Source organism: Spermophilus citellus (assembly GCF_964194105.1).
Source record: "Spermophilus citellus genome assembly, chromosome: X".
In the NCBI taxonomy this organism is placed as follows: Eukaryota; Metazoa; Chordata; class Mammalia; order Rodentia; family Sciuridae; genus Spermophilus; species Spermophilus citellus.
This window is the reverse complement of record NC_138190.1, coordinates 30,098,072-30,119,414: the sequence shown is the minus strand read 5'-3', so window position 1 is coordinate 30,119,414 and position 21,343 is coordinate 30,098,072. Positions and strand designations below refer to the sequence as shown.

General features: G+C 33.2%; 1 protein-coding gene across 1 annotated transcript in view; it reads right to left on the bottom strand.

Moving 5' to 3' along the window:
• CFAP47 (cilia and flagella associated protein 47) overlaps positions 1-21,343 on the bottom strand; it is a gene marked incomplete at both ends in the record, with an annotated part of 427,079 nt that overhangs the window by 377,154 nt on the left and 28,582 nt on the right. The window contains 5 exons of the mRNA XM_081278126.1: positions 11,416-11,512; positions 11,619-11,805; positions 13,950-14,102; positions 16,529-16,742; positions 17,466-17,655. Of these exons, the coding sequence (XP_081134252.1) occupies positions 11,416-11,512; positions 11,619-11,805; positions 13,950-14,102; positions 16,529-16,742; positions 17,466-17,655 (841 nt within the window). The remainder of the gene's footprint in view (positions 1-11,415; positions 11,513-11,618; positions 11,806-13,949; positions 14,103-16,528; positions 16,743-17,465; positions 17,656-21,343) is intronic.

Genomic DNA, 21,343 nt, shown 5'->3' with positions numbered 1-21,343 from the left:
TCTCCTTACAGGGAAGAAAACATGGCTTATAATCCATTTTTCTCCAATTTTCTTAGGACATAATTGACAAATTAAGATTGAAGATTTTAGCCAGGCATGGTGGTACACACCTGTAATCCCAGTGGCTCAGGGAGGCTGAGGCAGGAGGAGAATTCAAAGCCAACTTCAGCAATTTAGCAAGGCCCTAAGGAACTTAGCGAGACCCTGTCTCAAAAATAAAATATAAAAAAGGCCGAGGATGTGACTCAGTGGTTAAGCATCCCTGAGTACCATCCCTGGTACAAAAAAAAATGTATATTTTAAAATATATACCATAAGGCCCTAAGCAACTTAGTGAGACCCTGTCTCAAAAATAAAATATAAAAAAGGCTGAGGATGTGACTCAGTGGTTAAGCACCCCTGAGTACCATCCCTAGTACAAAAAAATGTATATTTTTAAATATATACCATAATGTTTCAATATACATACACATTTTCATATGATTAAGCCAATCTAAGTAAGTAATCTATCACCTTACACAAATTTTTTTTTCTGGCTAAAGCATTTTGGATCAACTCTCAGCAATTTTTAGTTATAAGTTATTGTTAACTATAGTTACCATGCTAAATAATAGTTCTCCAGCACTTATTAAGCCTGTTAATGAAACTTTTGACAAATACTTCCCCATCCTTCCCCATCCCCAGCCAACCTTGGTAATAACCATTTTGTTCTTTGCTTGTATGAGTTCAAATTTTTTTTAGATTCCACACATAAATGAAATCATGCAATATTTATCTTTCTCTGCCTGGCTTATTTCACTAAATACAATGGTCTCCATGTCTATGCATGTTGCTGCAAAGAAGAGAATTTTCTTCATTTTTAAGACTGGGTAATATTCCATTGTGCATATATGTGCCACATTTTCTTATTTTATTTTTCATTACAAATATTTATGCCATATAATATGTTTGATATTAATATGCATTGTGGAATGTTTAAATCATGCTAATTAACAACATGCATTACCACACATACTTGTTCTATTTTTAGTTGAAAACATAAAATTTATTCTTAACAATTTTCAAGTATACAATATGTAGTTAACTATAATTACCATGATGTACAACAGATCCTGATGACAAGATTCAGTCTGAATATGGCCATAGTTGAGGGGAATGGGGATGTTTGTGATTTGAACCTGGCATTACAGTTAGTCAACTTGCACAAGGATATCCTCTCAAATTGGCCTTCCTAGGTCCTACATTCCACTGGGGTTTTACAACTTCCTATCATAATCCCAAAGCTCTCACAATGGCACTTTTGCCTATGATGGCTGAAAAAATGTTGTTTTAAGGGAAAATGGGCCAGTCTACCATCTTAATGAGATCTGCTTTTGATTCATTTGCATTTGTATATGGGGTGCTGGGAATCTAATCCAGGGCCTTGTGCATGCCAGGCAAGTCTTCTGTCACTGAGCTATAGCCCCATCCCTGATTTTGGTTCATTTTGATTCAATTTTTATATATGATATAATTTGTGGATAAAGATTTTTTTGGCTGGGCACAGTGGCACATACCTGTAATCCCAGCAACTCAGGAGGCTAAGGCAGGAGAATTGCAAGTCTGAGGCCAATCTCAGAAACTTAGCAATGTCTTCTGCAAGTTTGTGAGACCCTACTTTAAAAATAAAAAGGACTTGGGATATAGCCTGGTAGTAAAGTACCCTGGGTTCAGAAAAACAATTTTTTTTTTTTTTTGGTCATGTAGCCCATGTGTTTCAGAACCATTTTTTCTAAAGTCTTTTTGTGCACTGCATTGCAATTATACCTTGCTTAAAATTCAGATTTCACATGTGTGTGGATCTAATTTTTTTTGTTCTTTCTCAGGTACCATGTTCTTTTATTTATTTAGGTAAAAGGGATTGAGCCCAGGGGTGCTTAACCACTGAGCCACATCCTCAGCCCTTTTTTATATTTTGAGACAGGTCTCACCGAGTTGCTTAGGGCTTTGTTAACTTCTGAGGCTGACTTTGAACTCAGTATTCTCTTGTCTCAGTCTCCCTGAGCAACTGGGATTATAGACATGGAGGAGTATGCCATCACACCCAGTCATCATGTTCTTTCATTGCCTGATATCTAGTGTCTTGAAAACTACTGTTTTATGTCTTTATTTTTTGGCTTTGATTGTTTTAGAAAGGTGTTCAAATTTGATGCTTGCTACTCCAATTTATGCAGAAGATCATGTTTATCCTGCTTTCTTAAATTGAATTGATGGTAAGCCTTATGAATATTTAAATAAATGCACTGTTATTATAAATATAATTTACTATATGTTGAAAGGGTCTTTGTTCCCTATCTGACCAATGGAGACCTCAAACTGAGTGTCCAGAAGCTAAGGCCAGACACGGGGATAGGATGGGACTGATGACATAGTTAGAGAGCATGTGACTCAAACACCAATACAAAGGGAGAAAGGTGGGTGAGACCCAAACATGCATGGCCAGAATCCAGAGTGTTAATGCAGATAGACATGTGACAAAAACCAAAAATAGAAATGAACTATGAAAAGACACAAAGCATACTCAAGTGTCCCAACACTCTAACTCTAGCCAAAGGGCTACCAGTAAGGGTTGATGAGCTCAAGACAAAGGGCACAATCTGGGAACAGACAATCTGGTTTGAAAGTAACAGTTAATAGAATTCCTAGCATTCTTTTTCTGCCTGTCTCGATGGCTTTGACATTTTTTTAATTAAAAAAAAAAAGGAAGAAAGGACTGAAGGCAGGCAGGAAGAACTGGTGAAGAGGCCATCATTTTTAAAAATATTTTAATTGCAGATGGACACAATACCTTTATTTTGTTTATTTAGGTTTTTTGTGCGGTTATCTCATGTGTGCTAGGCAAGCACTCTACAGCTGAGCCACAACCCCACCTTGGTTTTGACTCTTATTTATGACAAAATCTTCACCATTTAATTTTTATGTTCTTCTTCATCGTGATAATGTTGTTAACCCATGATTTTCTATGCTACTATTTTGTAGAGCATTACAAAAGAGACATGACATTGTATTCAATAAATATAACATTTTAGAATGATACTTCTGTTCCGTATTTCAAGAATATTTCCAGACATGACTGAATACACAAACCCACTGTATTCCTTTGCTAATTACAAATAAAAATATTGGCAAAATTCATGAAGTAACTAACAGAAATATTTGGAAAGTAACAAAAAGAAATTAGACTGGCTAGGGATCTTAGTAATCAAAGAATAAAGCCAGGGTATTTCCTGGGTTCTTTTTGTCCCCAACATATCTTGGTCTAAACAGTTGAGTAGCCTTTCTATCTAGGTACCAGGAAGAGGGTGAATCTTCAGGGTCAAATCAACCTGTCCTATTCTAGACCAAGAAAAAATTGTTGCCCTAAATACTAGGTGGTATTGTTGAGGGCCACAACCAAGTTAAGATGGCGCCTGGCAGTGTGCCAGGAGGAGTGGTTTGTGAGCCAATGCCAGCGAGCCATTATGATGATGAGGATTCCTTAATGACTGACTGCTGTATCTAGATGATGTTAATTAAGTTAAGCTGTGTGTAATTAGTTGGGTATATGTACCTCTGCTGTCCGGCAGAGAGGGGGCTCCCGCTGTTTCAATCTTCACAAGTTGCTTGTCACCCCCCGGTTATTTTGCCCAGCCAGACTGCGGCATGGTATGAAGATTGCAGAGTTGAGTTTGATAAAAGTGGCTCTGAAATGCACTAAGGCAAGAAAAGACAAGCACTCTCTCATCTCTACTAAGTGCTGTGGAGTTCCTGGGGGTAGAATCCTGTCAATTGTCCTTTCACTGCACTAAGGTTAATGGGTACAGTTCCCTTTCTCCCTGTGGACCTGACACTTAAGGAGACTAGGTTGAAGGCCTATTGAACATCTCTAAGAGAAGCACTGTTGATATTCCTTAATTCATCACTAGGCACAGGAGAGTCTGTAAGATGGAGCAAATCCGCTCTACCCTAAAGAGAGAAAACAAAATATAGTGAAAAGAGACTACCTCTCCCTCCCTATTGGCACAGTGGCCATTAAAATTGTGGCATGTAATCCCTGTTGACTATCTCTACATCTCACTAAAGTAAGCAAAGAATTGCCATTATTCCTTTTCCCATCTACAAGGGGAAGGAGGGATACAAAGAGTTAGGGTTTAGAGAAGGAGACATTTTAAATCCATGCATGAAGTTATGGCATATCCTGATGGTATAGTTTGCAACAATGGACTTCATATGGTCCTCTGGGTAGTAAACAAACAGGGAAAAACAAATTAGCACTGCAAAAACCTTGGAAACCTATTTGACATGTGTAACACAGCACACAAATGTGGGCTAGAATATGTATAAATGACATTTAATGAACTGAATGTGTATTAAAATAGAGGATTGAATGTATCTAGGGTAAAAACTAGGCTTGGAAAATCTCAAAAACTACAAAGACTGAGATGATACAGATATTGAAATTTTTTGACAAGCATTTTAAAGAAACTATTGTTAAAATATAGAATATGCAATTGTGAACACTCATGAAACAAGTGAAAAAAAACATTTACATTTCAACAAATACATAGAGTATACAAAGAAATAAGTAGAAATTCTAACGTGAAAATATCCAAACAGGGCAACAGAATACTAAGGGGTAGAGGCAATAACAAAATGAGATGGTAGAATCAAAAGTTGTTAAACTTGGAAAAAAAATTTATAGGCTTTATCCAACTTAAAAAAAACAAAAAGGAAAAAATTGAAAAAAGGTGTGTATGGGGGGGGGTGTCACAGGGAAATGTGTAATAAATGTAAAAGGTCTAAAATCCATGTCATTGAAATTCCAGAATAAGAAGATAAAGAGCAGAAGGCAGGGGCTGGAAAATATTTGAAGAAATTATGTCTAAAAATGCCCAAATTCAGCAAAAGATACAAACCCACAGATTCAAGGAGATCAACGAAATGAAAACATGATATCTCCCCCCCCAAAAAAAAATCTGTCTATATTTTTAAAAATTTTGAGATCTAAGGACAATCCTGAATTTTTTTCTTGTAGTGCTGCGGATTGAACCCAGGGCCCTCCACATGCTAATAAAGCACTATACCATTGAGCTATATTCTCAATCCTTGCAACTAAAGAACTAAAGACAATTTTAAGAAAGTGAAGACAAAGAAGAAAACCTCAAATGGCTTTGTAAAACCCTGACATATTAATATTTACATCATGTGTAAAATCCAAATACACCAATTAAAAACACACTTTCAAAATGGATAAAAAGCTATTATTCTTTCCCTGGAATCTCACCTCAGTTATAGTAAGATAGGAGGGTCAAAAGTACAATGAAGGGAAAATGTAGACAATGCAAGCACTAAAAAATAGATAGCATGGTAGCTATATGAATATCAGATAAACAACATTTCAGAACAAAGAAAATTACCAGGGACTAAGAGGGACATTACATAATGATAAAAGAGGCCAGGAAGACCTTGCAATCCTAAGTGTGTATGCACTAAAAAACAGTTTCAAAATACATGCATAAATAAAAAACAAAAAAATCCTGACAGAACTAAAAAGAAAAATAGAAAAATCCACCATTATAGTTTGAGACTGCAATCACCATTGTTGGTAATTGATAGACTTAATACACAGAACAGCAGTAAGGATTTAGAATAATGGCACAGTATAATTTACTAATTGGGATTTGATTGACATCTAAAGAATATTCCATTCAATAATAGCAAGAATGCACTTCATTTCAAGATGCATGGAACCTTCAACAAGAGTGCCTGTATCTTGGATCAAGCTTAAGAAATCTTCACAAATTTAAAAGAATTGAATTATAAATATGTATACTCTGACCACAATGAAATCAAATTAGAAATCTCTTAATAGAAAACAGAAAAATCTTAGAATATAAATAGCATACTTCTAAATAATTACCTATGGATCAAAGAGAGTTTTAAGGAAAAATAGACAATACATTGATTGAACTGAATGAGATTTAAGATGTAGCAAAAATATATGAGATGCAGCTACAGAACTGCTTAGTGAAAACTTGGTAATGTTAAAAGATTCTGTTAGTAAAAACAAAGGGTCTAAATCAATAATTTAAGTTTCTTCTAGGTATTAGAAAAAATAGAGCAACATAAATCTAAGCAAATGGAAGACAATCATAAGTACTAGAAAAAATTGATGAATGAAAAACTACAGAGAAAAGGAATGAAATCTAATGCTAGTTCTTTGAAATAAACAATAAAATTGATAAACCTCTGCTGAGACTGAAAAAGAAAAATAATAAAGACACAAATTTCCCACATCAAAAAGAGAAAGGTTATATCACTACAGACTCTGCTGACATATACTGAAAGGAAAATTGAGAATGTTACAAATAACTCTGTGCACATAAATGTGACAACTTAGAAGTGAAAAAATTCCACAAAACTCACAAACTACCAAAACTCTCAGAATGTGCCACAGAATATCTGACCAGTACTACAACTATTAAATTATTGAATTTGCAATTAAATATCTTCTGAAAATGAAATCTCCTTCTTCAGAGAAATTACCTAACATTTAAAGAAGAATAGCAATTCAACAGAATGTAGAAGAAGGATTATAGAACAATCTTTTAGACTATAGCAGAGAAGGAACACTTTTCAACTCTTCTAACTCATAAGGATGAAATTATTTTTATGTTGAAACAAAGCACAGTTAAAACAGAACAAATGAAAAAACTGGATTGATAATATTTTAGGAAAACAGATGAAAAATTCTGTATTATGATTTAACAATATTATTGAGTAGAGAAAGATGAAGAAAAAGCTGACTGACTTTAGAGAAAAATATAGATTGTAAATTAGAAATGAAAAATCAAAACAAAATATATGGCCAGAGAAACCTAATTTCAAATTCTTTCTTTTCCACTAAATATTTGGGCATTTTGACTAAGGTATTCATTTGGCTTGATTTTATTAATCTCTAAAGTGGATAGAAACCTAGTTAATTTGTAAGTTTCTCATGTTATTTAAAAAACTAAATGAGATCATGTTTATAAATTGCTCAATACCATGCCTGGCTTTAAACTGCATCAATAAATGCCAGCATAAAAATCAAAATGATTAGACACATGCAGATGAAGAAAACAATACTTTATATAACTTTCAATGTAATCCAGACTACTGTAATTTTTTTTACTAATTGATTTGAATAATTTCCAAATTATCTATTGTGTTTCTTATTATTTTAATTTTGAAAAAATAGTATGATTATAGGGCCATTTTTTTCCAAAACTACAATCTGCTTTGATGGTGCCAGTCCCTGCTCTGTACAGAGGCTCACAAAGCATCTTTAGAGTGTAAAAATAAGAGTGACTCTCCTACCAGGTTCATAGACCACTTCCTCCAATTGACACAAAATTTCCATCTGCATAGTTGCTAACTTTGTAAATTCAAAGTCTCTGTCATAGAGGATCATTAATAAACTGCCTAGGACACTAGATGAAGAACAGACAGAAACTGGTGGAGAAGTCATAGAAGAGACAATACTCATTGTCTCCTAACTTTCTTTTGTATTTGTATAGATCTGCTTATCTGTTCAGTTAGCGACTTGACTAATTTGGGAACCACAGAATATCACTCAATAGTAAAAAGTAAATTCTTGAAGCTATAAAACTCAGTACCTATATTCCTGGCACAAAACAGGTGTACAGTAAGTTTTTGTCCTGTACTGAACTACATAAACAATTAAGCATTGAGCTAATAAGACTCTGATGCCAAAGTGCCCTATTGTCACAGTGTGGCAGGGAGGTTCAACTCCAGTGCTCTTAGGATGTTGGATCTATTATCTCAACAAATGGTGGGACAATACAACTCTCTTTATCAGCCCATGCCAATTCCTTTCCCCAGACATTGCTTTGGGCATTTCCTGTAGGCCATATTGACCTGAGACTTGGCTAATGACCGGTGATAAAAAGTCACCAAAATCCAGATATATAATCACTTCCTTTGCTTTGCTTCTGACCTTGTACCTTCTTAAAAATCACAAATCCAGACAATTTCAGAGTTGGTATGTGATGTATTGTGTGCTAGATTACCCCCAAAAGGAGAATCAGTCAATCCATGATAATTAATCATCATTTGCCCATGTCTCTTTCATGGCCACCCTAACTATTAGAATGAAATGGGAACACTGTCTTCAGACCAGTTTAGCCACTATATCTTTAACTACTATATTTCTTTAACAGGCTTGGTAGAAACGAATCTAGGAAGGGACCTTGTGCAACATTTCTGCAAGTTTAAGAAGGAACTGTCAGCAGGGTGTGGTGGGACAGATCTATAATCCCAACAATTGGGGAAGCTGAGGCAGGAAGATCACGAGTTTGAGGCCAGTCTCAGCAATTTGGCAAGATTCTGTCTCAAAAATACAAAAAAGAATGGAGATGTAGCTTAATGATAAAGTACCCCTAGGTTCAAACAAACTAAAGAGTTTTCCTAACTCACTGTCAACCCAGATACCTAAAGTCTTCATTTCACACAGGTATTGTCACCGATCAAATATACATGTTAGTGACCCTGACTAAACTGGTATAAAATAGACTGTACACAAAAACATCTTATTTTTATCTATCTACTTCTCCTGCTTTGTTTCCTCATCATTGTATACCAAAGTCATATTACATGAAGATAAACTTATTACTCCCCTCCTATCTCAAGCAAATATAATCTCTCTGAGAGCAGGACTCAGTATTATTTTCTTTAGGGCTGTATCCCTAAGACCAGACTGTCCCTAGTACATGGTAGTCATTCAATTTAGACTCATGAAAGGACTGGATAAAGAGATTAAAGTTCAACATTAACCATTTTCTAATGTAATGTGCTCATTTTATGGATGAAGAGTTTGCATAAAAACTTCTTAAACTACATGTGAGATATTGGGGGCAAAGTGTTTTTCATATTATTGCACTCATGATCACAGTGTGAGGTATGTAATATTATTATCATCCATCTCACTAATGAAGAAACTGAGATTCACACAGATAGAGCCTAATGTCATAGAACTAGTAAGTTCTAGAACAAAACTGAGGATGGCCTCATTACAGAGTCTTCCTACTCTGTTGCACAGTGTGTTCCTGAAAGACACACTGAGAAAGAACTGAGCTAACAACCTAAATGTCAATCATCTATATTACATACAAACATCTAAAGTACACATAAATACAGCATTTTAAAATTTTAACAGTTTAGATATTATTGTCACCATAAGCATGTATAAAATAGAAACAAAAATCAATACAGTAAAGTAAAATTTAACTTTAAAATGCTCAATTTTTACTGACATGACTACAAAATTCTTATTTTTCAAAAGCCATTCAATGGATGATTGAGAAGCATAGTAAATCTCCTCCAAAAGCAACAATAAATCTTGACAAAATTTTTTTGAGCTAGGGGTGTGTGGCTCAGTGGAAGAGTTCTTGCCTGGCATTTGTGAGGTCCTGGGTTCAATCCACAGCACCACAAAGGAAGGGAAAAAAATTTTTTTTCAAAGACAACCATCTAAAAACTGATAATTGGCCAAAAGGACAGAACAAATTAAGAAACATTAGTTTAAGAATATCTCTAAAACCTCATTATTAGCAGTCAAAGTCTGTAGAGTTTTAGTCTAGGACTGCTCCTGTTGCCCACACCCAGCTTTGTGGTGCAGAAGTGTTATCAGAACAATGGAAGGAAATTAACTATATTTGGAACAGAGTTGGAAATTTTCATACGTAGGGATGTTGTCAAAATAATGATTTTCTCAATGGAAAACATTTAAGAAAGGCCAACATTGTGACCTGAAATCTCAATAAAGAGAGCAATAGAAAAGTGAGAGGGACTGAAGATCAAGCTCTCGGCACAAGAAAGACAAAGTAGGCCATTATAAGACCCTATTTGTGCCCAGTACAGGTAAAGCAGTCTTAGAAAAAAAATGTAAATCTGAAGAACTTACTAATTTCAAGACTGCTGATAAAGCTATAATATCCAAGACAATGTAGAACTGTCACAAAGATATGCATATAGATTAGTGAAATGGAATGAGAATTTAGAAATAAACTCTGACATATATGGTTGATCAATTTGGACAAAAGTGCCAGGAAGTTCAATGAGGAATAATATCTTAGCAAATGGTGGTGAGACAATTGCATATCACATAAAAAATAAAAATGTAGACCTTTAACTCATACCACAAACATACAAGTTAATTCAAAGTGGATTGTAGACCTAATTATAGTATCCAAACTTATAAAAATTTTAGGAGAAAATATTAGTCACCTTGACTTAGGGAAAGATTTTTTGGGCCTGACAAGAAAATCATAATCCATTAAAGGAAAAGTTGGATAAGTTCAATTTCATCTACATGTAAAACTGTTGTGCTTTAAATAACATGAAAAAATGAAAGAAAATCACCCATGAACTTAGAAAAATGTTTGGAAATTATATATCTGATAACTGTCTTATATCGAGAATATCCAAATAATTCTTATAATTCTATAAGAAAGCAAATATTCAAATTAAAAACTGGGCAAGGGATTTGAAATATTCCAAAGAAGATGTATGATATAAATAGACATTCCTCTAAGTACAAGAAAACATATTCATAAGCCTAGTCATTAGAGAAATGCTAATCAAATCCATAATGAGGTAACACTTCACACCCACTAAAATGGCTATAATCAAACATAAAATAACAAGTGGTGGTAAGAATGTGGAGACATTTTAACCCTCATACATTGCTAGTGGAATTGTCATTTGATATAGTCACTTTGAAAAACATTTAGAAGTCTCTCAATAGTTTATATATAAATTTTCCATACAACCCAGCAATTCCATCCTGGGAATCTAACCCAAAGCATTGAAAATATATGTTCACTCGAAGAATTTTATGTGAATACTACAGCATCAATATTCATAATAGCCTCAAACTAGAAATAGATCAATGTGCACCAACTGATAAATGAATAAGCAAAATGTGATATAGTCATAAAATGGGATGCTATTTAGATATAAAAAGGAACAAAATATTGATAAGTACTATCATGTGAATTAGCATCAAAATATTTTGCTAAGTGAAATAAGCAACATTGGAAATTACATATTATATAACTCCATTTACAGGAATTGTTCCGAACAAGGGAAACCTATAGAAATAGATAGAAGGTTAATGGCTTCCTGGGGTTGAGGGTAGAAATAAGGAATGACTACATTCAGGCATGAAGGTGATGGCAGCATTCTAAAATTTAATTATGATGGTGATAATGTAACTATAAATTGCCAAAAGGTATTGGTTTGTATACATTGATGAATTTTATGGAATATAAATTATAATTTGTTAAATATTTTTTAACCAAACAAGGAATGTAGTAGATTTCTATATATCCTTACCAACAATTACTTGATGAATTTGCTTTGGTGTCAATATTAAGCTGCAATCATGTTTTTCATGGAGAGTAGATGGGTATGCCTTAAGTTCTTTGAGAACCTGAGAAAAAAAACATTTTGCCAAAATTAATCATTCAATATTAGCAAAAGCCATTATAATAATTCTCATGGCATAACAAAATGTAAATGTAAAATATTGCACATGCCTTTCTTTCCAGGGATTCCATTTCCTTGGATGCTATTTTCTTGGTACTTAACAATTGATTAGCTTTGATCAGACACTCAGCTGAAGATTGGGACTCTTCTATTTCCACTTCTGAGAGTGAGGGTGACTTTAGACCTGATGCTGGCTCTATGCCTATGTCTGTATAGTCATATGAATATATGCATTTCCTATTAAAATAATAATAAGTAATTGAGGCCAAGTCTTTTAGAAAATACTTGTATATATTCAAATATTTCCCATAGTATATGTAATTACTGTCCCACTAATATCTACTTAACCATATTGGTGCACTAGTTTGCAGAAAATTTTCTTTGCTGAAGGCACTCCTCTTTCTCAAACACCTCACAAAGAAAGTTTATATGCTCCACCCCCACCCTACTGCCACTCAGGGACAGTTCATAATCAAAGCCTGGTATGGAACACAAAAGACAAGCCCCCCTCTGGCTCAAGGCAGAAATATCTATGTGGTATAATATATGCTCAAGAGACTTTAGGCAGGAGGCTGTTTAAATTTTATTTGAAACATGGCCTATATCATTTCCCTTCCCTTCCCTATTCTGCTTCTTTCATCCTGTAAAGTGTTTACCTGACAGCATACTCTCCATAAATCACATACACTAAAATCCCTGTCTTAGGATTTGCTTCTAGAGAAACTTAGATGAGATATCCCCAAATCAAAAAGTAACAATATAGTTTAATATTTTGCTTTTACTGTATATTAATTGTTTAAATCATTAAAAATGGAAAAGAAACTAAGGAATGAAGAAAAATTCAGATATTCACATGCAGGAGACTGAACTTTGACCCTATTTTTTATACTACACAAAATCAACATAAAATGAATCAAAATCCTACATGTAAGACCTGAAACTATGAAACTACTAGAAGAAAACAAAGAGGAAACACTTCAAGACACTGGTATAGGCAACAATTTTTTTGACAAGATTCCCAAAACACCAGCAACAAAAGTGAAAAGAGACAAATTGGATTATATGAAACCAAGGAGCTCTTGCATAGCAAGGAAACAATCAAGAGAGCGAAGCGGCAAGCTACAAAATGGGGGAAAAATTGCAAACTACTCATCTGACAAAGGATTCATGTCCAAAATACATAAAGAATTAAAAATAAAATCAATAACAACCACGAAAACTAATCCAATTTAAACTGGGCAAAAACTTCTTGAAGGAACAAATTCAAATGGCTAAAATTTTTTTAAAATGTTCAACATCATTGCTTATCAGAAAAATGCAAATCAAAACTTCGATAAGATAATATATCACCTCAATGAGAATTGCTATTATTAAAAAAATGTTGGGGCTGGGTTGTGACTCAAGTGGTAGAGTGTTTACCTAGCACACGTGAGGCACTGGGTTCAATCCTCAGCACCATACAAAAATAAAATAAAGATATTGTATCCACCTAAAACTAAGAAATATTTTTTTAAAAAATGTTGGAAAGATGTGGAGAAAAAGGAATTAAATATACTGTTGGTGAGAATATAAATTAGTATAGCCATGACTAAGAACGTTATGTAGGTTCCTCATAAAAATAAAAATAAATCTACCATATGATCCAATTACCCACTCCTAGGTTTATATCCAAAGGAAATAAAATCAACCTAATGAAGAGATGACTTGCATACTTGTTGATGTTTATTGTGGCATTATTGATAATAGTTAAGTTACGGAATCAGCCTAGGTGACCATCAACAGATGAATGGAGAGAGAGAATGTGGTATATAAACAGTGGAATATTATTTGGCCATCATGTTCTACCTCATATGTTGATGCTAAAAAGTATCTATATGAATGTAGAATAGTAATTACTAGAGACTGAGAAGAGTTGGGGAGGTTGGATGACAGGTACCAAAACATAGTTGGGTAGAGAGACACAATATGTTTTAGTGTTCTACAGCACAGTGGAGTGACTATAGTTCACAATAACCTATTGTATATTTTAGTAAGAATTAGAAGAGAGGAACTTGAAGACTCTAAACACAAAGTAATGATAAGGAGATGGAAATGCTAATTACCCTGATATGATCATTACACATTATATACATGTACTGAAACATCCCATTATAATTCATAAATAGGTATGATTATTATGTTAATTAAAAATAAGGAGATGGAGATACTAACTATTCTGATTTGATCATTACAGACTGTCTATAGGTATCAAATTAACAAATTGTACTTCATAAGTTTGTACAATTAAAATAATAATACTTAATTTTAAAAAGGAAAAGAAAAAATTCTGGCTCTTTAGTTACTATGATTTGCTGCATATGGCTTGAGGAATTGAACTTTACCTCTCTTCTTCTTTCTGTAGGCGTACACTTCTTAAATATTTAATATAATTGTCATAGTAATTTTGATGTGCTTTCTTTTCGAGTTTTTCAAAGTCAGTATATGCAAAATCAGGATCCACATAAGTATGTCTTGGAATCTTTGTGAAAATTGTCCTACAATATGAGCAACTAGTGTTAAAATTCATATGTATGCATTTGCTCAGTCAGTACTTATGAAGTGCCTACTAACCAATTTCTATGTCAGGTGTTGAACACAGACTGGAGAATAGGACAGACTCTAGTCCTTTTTCTCATATCCTAACCTGCATTAAGACACTATTACATGTAGAACTTCTAGGATACCTAATTTTTTTTTTTCCTTAAGCTAGTAAGAAAAAAATTCCTCTTAAGGTTATTGAAATGTAAGTGTACCTACTTTAAACCCATCTTTCAGGAGCTGGACAAGTAGGAAATTTAAACAATTCTAGATTATAGATCAATCTTTAAGAAACTAGATCTGAATCTGATTAACGTTTCCTAAGTTTCTTGCCCTTAGATCAGCCTTATAGTCACTCAACTTGCCTCATGCTCTTCCATTTTACCCACCATGTATTTTCAATAAAAACATAAAATGCATTATTTACACCTTCAGGCATTAGTCTACCTCAATCCTCAGTAAATTTTATCAATCAAGAGTCTCACCCTTAATAATGAACTCATCAGTATGAACCTATTAGTCTCACGGTCAAGTGAATATTAATAAAAATTAATGTTTTCTTCATTTTCCACAATTCCTCAATGTTGAAAACTAAAAGTCATCTTCCTGTAAACAGAGTAATACAGTTAAGAGGAAAAGTACTTAGTCATTCAAAGATAGCTGTTGATATTTAAATTTCCCTTTAGACTCTAAGACTCTTTTTGTCATTTTTAGAACCTAGAAATAATTCCTTTATCTAAAGTCCTGAGGTCTCTAAGGAGAAAGGGAGGAACATGGAAAGCAGTAGTGAAGTAAATCCCTTAGGAGCGGATGACTAATAACAAATCTAAATTCTCATTAGAACTTTAAAGAATATACATCTAGAAGTAGATTTGCAGCTTGGAGTAGGTGATTTAAAAAAATGCAATAAATGGGAATGAAAATGTAAATAAAAAATTTCCTCATTTATTTATTTAAAAAATTACTGAGTGCCAACTATGTGCCTGATGGAGGTCTAAACACAGGGCATACTGCTGTAAAGAAAAATTAGACAAAAATTCTTACTTTATTTTCTTCTCAAAATTTGAAAAGGTAAAATTCATTAAATATAATAGCAATTACAATGAACAAAAAGCACACTGTAATAAATTTCTTTCTTTACTTAAAGTTACTAATTACTAGCCATAAAATATACTACTAAATGTCTTTTTTATTAATGTGAAAATAGTTCATTAAACCCCTTTGAGAAAAATAAATATGGCTATGGAAAAAATATGAACTGCTAATCTATTTTTTTTTTAAATTCTGGCAATTTTAGATGATCTAATTAATACACACCTAGAAATAAACTGATATTATATTAAAGCATTATATCTCTGTATACACATATTTATTTAAGCTTTAGAAAGAGTTGAAAGGGAAACAAATGTTTCCAGAAGCCACCACTGAAAGGTAGGAGGAGATGCAATGTGTCAGAAGGAAAGATACAATTTTCTATTTATAATATATAATTATTTTAAATGAAGTCTAAGTAATCTTTACATTTCTCTGTTTTATAACACTTGTCAAATGTGAATAGAATTTTCTAAATAAAACTATTAAGACAGTCTATAGGAAAAACCCAGACTTTTCCAACTGTAGAAGGCTTCAAAAATATGCCCTAAAATCAAATGGTATTATAAGAAGATGCCTGCAAAATTAGGTGAGCTTAATGACTCCTAAGATAAAGAGACAAGTGGATAAACTCCAGGGCCATTACCAAGTTTAGATATACTATTCATAGCAAACAAACAGGCCCAAAAGAAAACTAGTTCTGAAAGTTTCAAGTTTTTAAAACATTTCTGGGCTCACCAGAAAAAGATGTCAAGATGCCTTGGTCACGTCTAACTAACCATTGGTAAAATAGCAATTTCTTTGAGGTTTGGATAAATTTAAATTGAAGTCTAACACTCCTTATTAACCTTACTGGGAAAGTTTTAGTTCAGTTTGGGTAAGGTTATTGGAAATGTGTCTTTGAGTGTGTAAACAAAGATGAGGATAATCGTTTTTAATCACAATTTTAAGTTTTTTACTTAGATAAATTCAAGGTTTTAACTATATTTAATAAACATGACTATTCTGAAGATTTCTTACATTTCCAAAGGTGATCATTTCTATTGTTCTTCTAGAGTTGTCAATGATATATTTTAAGAATTATTTTGTATAACATTCACTTTGTGGCAAATAAATAGAAGTGATAAGAGGTTGGATAAAGCAAATACAGTGGCATGCAAAAACCATCTCATAAGATATTACTATTATTATTGCCATCATTAGTTTCTTATATCAGGTTCTGATCAGACCTCTGCATATCATCTTAAATATTATGTCTTTCAAAATTTCAGTTTTTAATATTACATGTTACCTGAAATGTTTACGGTTGTCTTCAGACCTGATACTTGCAGCTCGGTCATTAGGAAAGGCTATTAGTGCATCCTTCATTGATTCCTCATTTGTTCGATGATCATGAATGTGTGTCATGGCTGATTGAAGCATTGCTACAGGTGCCTGGACCTTATAATTTTCCAAATCACTGACCACAAAATGTCCGATGGGATTAGTGATCAAAGGGGATATACCTTTTATAGAATTGAATATTAAGTTTATATACTGTACTTTGAATTTTAGTTTTAAAAAATGCTATGTAATAGTTAATATACTAGAGAATTGGTTTTAACTTAAATATTAAAGCCTCAAAACCACAGAAATAACATATATGCTATACCACACAAAACAATTTATCAAAATAATACTTAAATAATGCATAAAATAAAATATAATAACCTAAAGGATTTACATTGATCCATATGAAAATGCAATTTTTGTAGGTTAAAGACAGCTATGTATCAGTGACTTTACATGTTTCAGTACATAAAAGATTATAAAGGAATGGATAAAATAGCAGCAAGAAAAATCTATGAAATGGTCAAAACCAGTATATATTATAAGCTCAAGTAAACAAAGTAGAAAAAATAAAATGTAAAAAAAAAAACAGAAACATTAAAATATTTAGAAGTTATATAGGTTACTAAACCATGTGATCCTCAGAATAGGAACACAACCTCTGCTGGGAATAAAGTAGAAATGCAAATATTTGGGCCCCAACACAGACCTATTTAATAATCAGTGCTGGGATGGAGGTCAGTGACATGTATTTGAACAGATCTACTAAAGGGTTTTGATACATTCTAAAAGAACCACTGAAGTAGGTTATATTTGATATAGAGCTAAGCAATTAGTATATTAAGATAATATTACATTAACAACTAAATCAAAAGCAGGTGAAAATCATAATAGCATACCAGGATTAATTTTCATCACAACTTTCTTAGTGAAAGGTTTGCAGATGCTATTGAATTCTAAATATATGTGATAAAACGGTTTCATTGATGAAGACTGCAAATTTTCATCTGCCACTGGGCCAATAATATCTATCACCTGCTTCACTTTAAATTTTCCAATTTGATGTGGAATAAATGAGCACATCACATTCTAAAAATAATAAATAAAATAAAAAAGAAAAAAAAGAAGAGGAAAAGTAATCAATATACTATTGTTCAGAAAAAAATAAAAGCAAACCAGGAAAACCAATTCACTTTAGTTTCAAGGAATGCTAGTTCATCATGTAACATAAAGCACTTTAGCAACATTCGGCATTGACAAACATTTAAGATACTCATTATTGGAAATTTATCTAAGAAAAATTAAGAACATAATACCAAAGTGCTTCAAGAATGGCAAATTAAGGCAGGGCATGGTGGCACATGCCTGTAATCCCAGCAGCTCAGGAGCCTGAGACAAGAGGACCACAATTTCAAGCCAGCCTCAGAAACTTAGTGAGGCTCTAAAGTAACTTAGAGAGACGCTGTCTAAAAATAAAAAATAAAAATAAAATAAAAAGGGCTGGGGATGTAGCTCAGTAGTTGAGCATACCTGGGTTCAATCCCCAGTGCAAAAAGAAAAAAAAAAAAAAAACTAAGAACCTCCAAAAATCCGCTTCTCCACAGAAAATACTGGCAAAAATTTTGCCAAAATCTATTTTTTAGATATACAGAAATTATCTAAAGGGATACAAAACTCCAGGGAGTACTTTTTTTAAAGTTGCTGAATCTATAAGAGAATAGAAGTCTTTGTAGCATTTTTACTTGTTATAATTCCATTCTCCTAAACAGAGTTTTGTGGTCTTCTTGAAAAACAGCATTGCAACTATGGTAGCTGTGAAAATCATTAGCCTAGCAAATTGGAAGGGAGAAGAATGGGTTTGGAGATTTCTAGAAGTTCCATCTCTAGAACTTGTATCAATTTGTTCTGTCTGGCTGCTGGCTAAAAAGCCTATGAGGTCACATCTTCATTTGATGTGAATCAGAACTCATTCCCCATGAAGAACCCTTTCCCCAGGATTTCTTCAAAAAAGCACATACATGCATATAACAATGATATATATAAATAACATAACAATTTTTAAATATCACAGCAACTTCAGGTGACATCATGTAAGTTTAAAAAAGAATCTAATAATGGGAAAAGAAAGGATTAAGCATATAAATTAAAAAAACACTTGAGAATAAGGTATTCATATTGTATTTGGAAATCTCTGACATATTTCTGGGTATCTGGATTGCCACACACATCTGCAGACTGTGTACATGCCCGGGGAAACTTGAGATAGCTCTAATCTCTCACGTCTGGTTGACTCTGAGACTCCTTATAGAGAGGAATTGAAAGTTAAAATGGATTGGAAACTACCTGCTAAAATTTTGAAGACATGCCTCAACAGACTTACAGAGAGGCTTCTGACATAGGCTGAGACTTGTTAATTCAAGCAATTTGAATGAAGCTCTGTCCAATCATTAGATGAAGACTTAATTAACTGAGTAAAGACTTGATTGGCAGCACACGATAAAGAAAACAATACAAAATTAGTCTAAAATGTCATTAAATAAACAAAACAACAACAAAATCAGCAGTAACAATAAACCTTGGAGTAATTTAATTTTCATAGTTGCCAAATTATATTATTTAAATGCCCATTTTTCAACAAAAAATTATGACATAACAAAAGAAGCAAGAAAGTATGGCCAATACAGTAATAGATAAGTATCCCTAAGGAAATTCAAATGTAGGACCTATTAGACTAAGATGATAAATCATCTATTATAAATATGCTGTAAGAACTAAAGGAAAACAGGTCTAAAGATTTAAAATAAATTTGAGAACAATGTCTAATGAAATAGATAATTTCAGTGAAATATAAAATATATTTTTTAAAAAGAACAAATATTCTAGTGAGCACAGAAACTAAAATTTTAAAATTCACTAAAAAAGCTCAATGAGAGATTTGAACTAGCACCAGAAATAATCAATAAACTTGCAAATATGAGATTATCTAGACTAGAAAAGAGATAAAGATGAAGAAAAAAAGAGACATCTCAGACTTTTTAGATATCATCAAGTATAGTGCTATATGAATAATAGAAGTCTTCATAAGAGAAGAGAGAAAGAAAAGAGCAGGAAGAGTATTTGAAGAAATAACTGGAAAGTTAAGAAATTTAGATGAAAATCATTAATTTGTATAACAAAGAAGCTCAACAAAACCCAAGTAAAATAAGTCAAAGATATCAATCAACATCTAGAGAGTCAAATTGTCAATGACCAATGATAAAAAGAATGTTGTAAACATCAAGAAAACAGTGACTTATCACATCAAAGGTTTCAAAAGTATACATAGCTAACTTTGCAATGGAAATATTGGAGGAAAGATGGCACTGGGGATGACACATTCAAATACCAAATGGAAAAGACAAGTCAACACAAAATTCTGTAACTAGCAAAACTCTCAATCAAGCCGGGCATGGTCATGCATCCTTGTAATCCCAGTGGCTAGGAGGCTGAGGCAGGAAGATCCTGAGTTCAAAGCCAGTCTCAGCAAAAAGCGAGGCCCTATGCAACTCAGTGAGACCCTGTCTGTAAATAAAATACAAAATAAGGCTGGCGATGTGGCTCAGTGGTTGAGTGTCCCTGAGTTCAATCCCCAGTGACAGCCCCACACACACACCAAAAACTCAGTCAAAACTGTATGAGTTAGGACATCTCCAATACACGTGGAAAGAATGTGTCACTAGAAAATTTGCATTAGAACAGTACTAAAGGGACTCATTCAGTATGAAATAAGACACTTGACAATTATGTAAATTTAGACAAAGCAATTAGGAGCATGGCTAAAGATAACTATCTACATACATAAAAAAGACATCATAAATGTATTTTTATTTACAATGCTTTCCAATTCATCTGATTTAAAAATCAATGCATAAAACAATTATTGAAGAGAAATGACAGGCTTTTAAAAATAATAAATTTGTATGACAGTAACAGCACAAAGGAAGAGGAAACAATTATATTGAAGTAAATTTTCATATATAATTGAAATTAAGCTAATATTGAAATCAGTTTGAGATGGAACTAGATTTCACCAATTTCCTTCTGGGTTCTTGTCTAGAAAAATTGGAAAATAAAATCTACAGACAATAATGGAAGGCAAGAATGAACAGAGTAGGATTTATTTAAGTAGGAAAAAAAAAGAGAATTCCCCACAAGGCAAGAGGGGGACTGATATCAAGTTTTCCACCTGGGTAGAGGCACTGATTAAACTCCTTGCTAAGGAGGTACTGAAAAAGTGTTAAGGCTATTGGCTTGGTCTGCAACCCTTCATTTGGCTGTGTCCCTTGAGTTTGAACTTTCCTATAATCTCCATTTGGGTCCACCCCCACTTCCACTCTCCCTCCACTCCAGGATACTCTACTCCAGGAGTTGGCTGGAATGATTGAAAAGTTTCTACAGGTTAACCTCCTGGAATGGTCTTTACAAATGAAAACAAACTTAATTGAGGTCCCTTATGGTGACTGCCTACAAAACCAGTAATTTCATTATCCCTGATTTTATTAAGGTATAATTGACAAAAGTTGTATACATTTGTAGTATATAACTTAGCATTGTGATGTGTGTATATGTTGTAAAATAGTTCAACCAAGCTAATTAACATATCCATACATTTTTGTGGTAATGAGATGATAAAGCCAGACCAGGTTGTAAAATGAAAGTACTACCCCTCCCTTTCTAAGAGCCTTTCTTCAGGAAACCTAATTAACCAGGTTTCTTACTCTAACCTTTTGGAATGTAA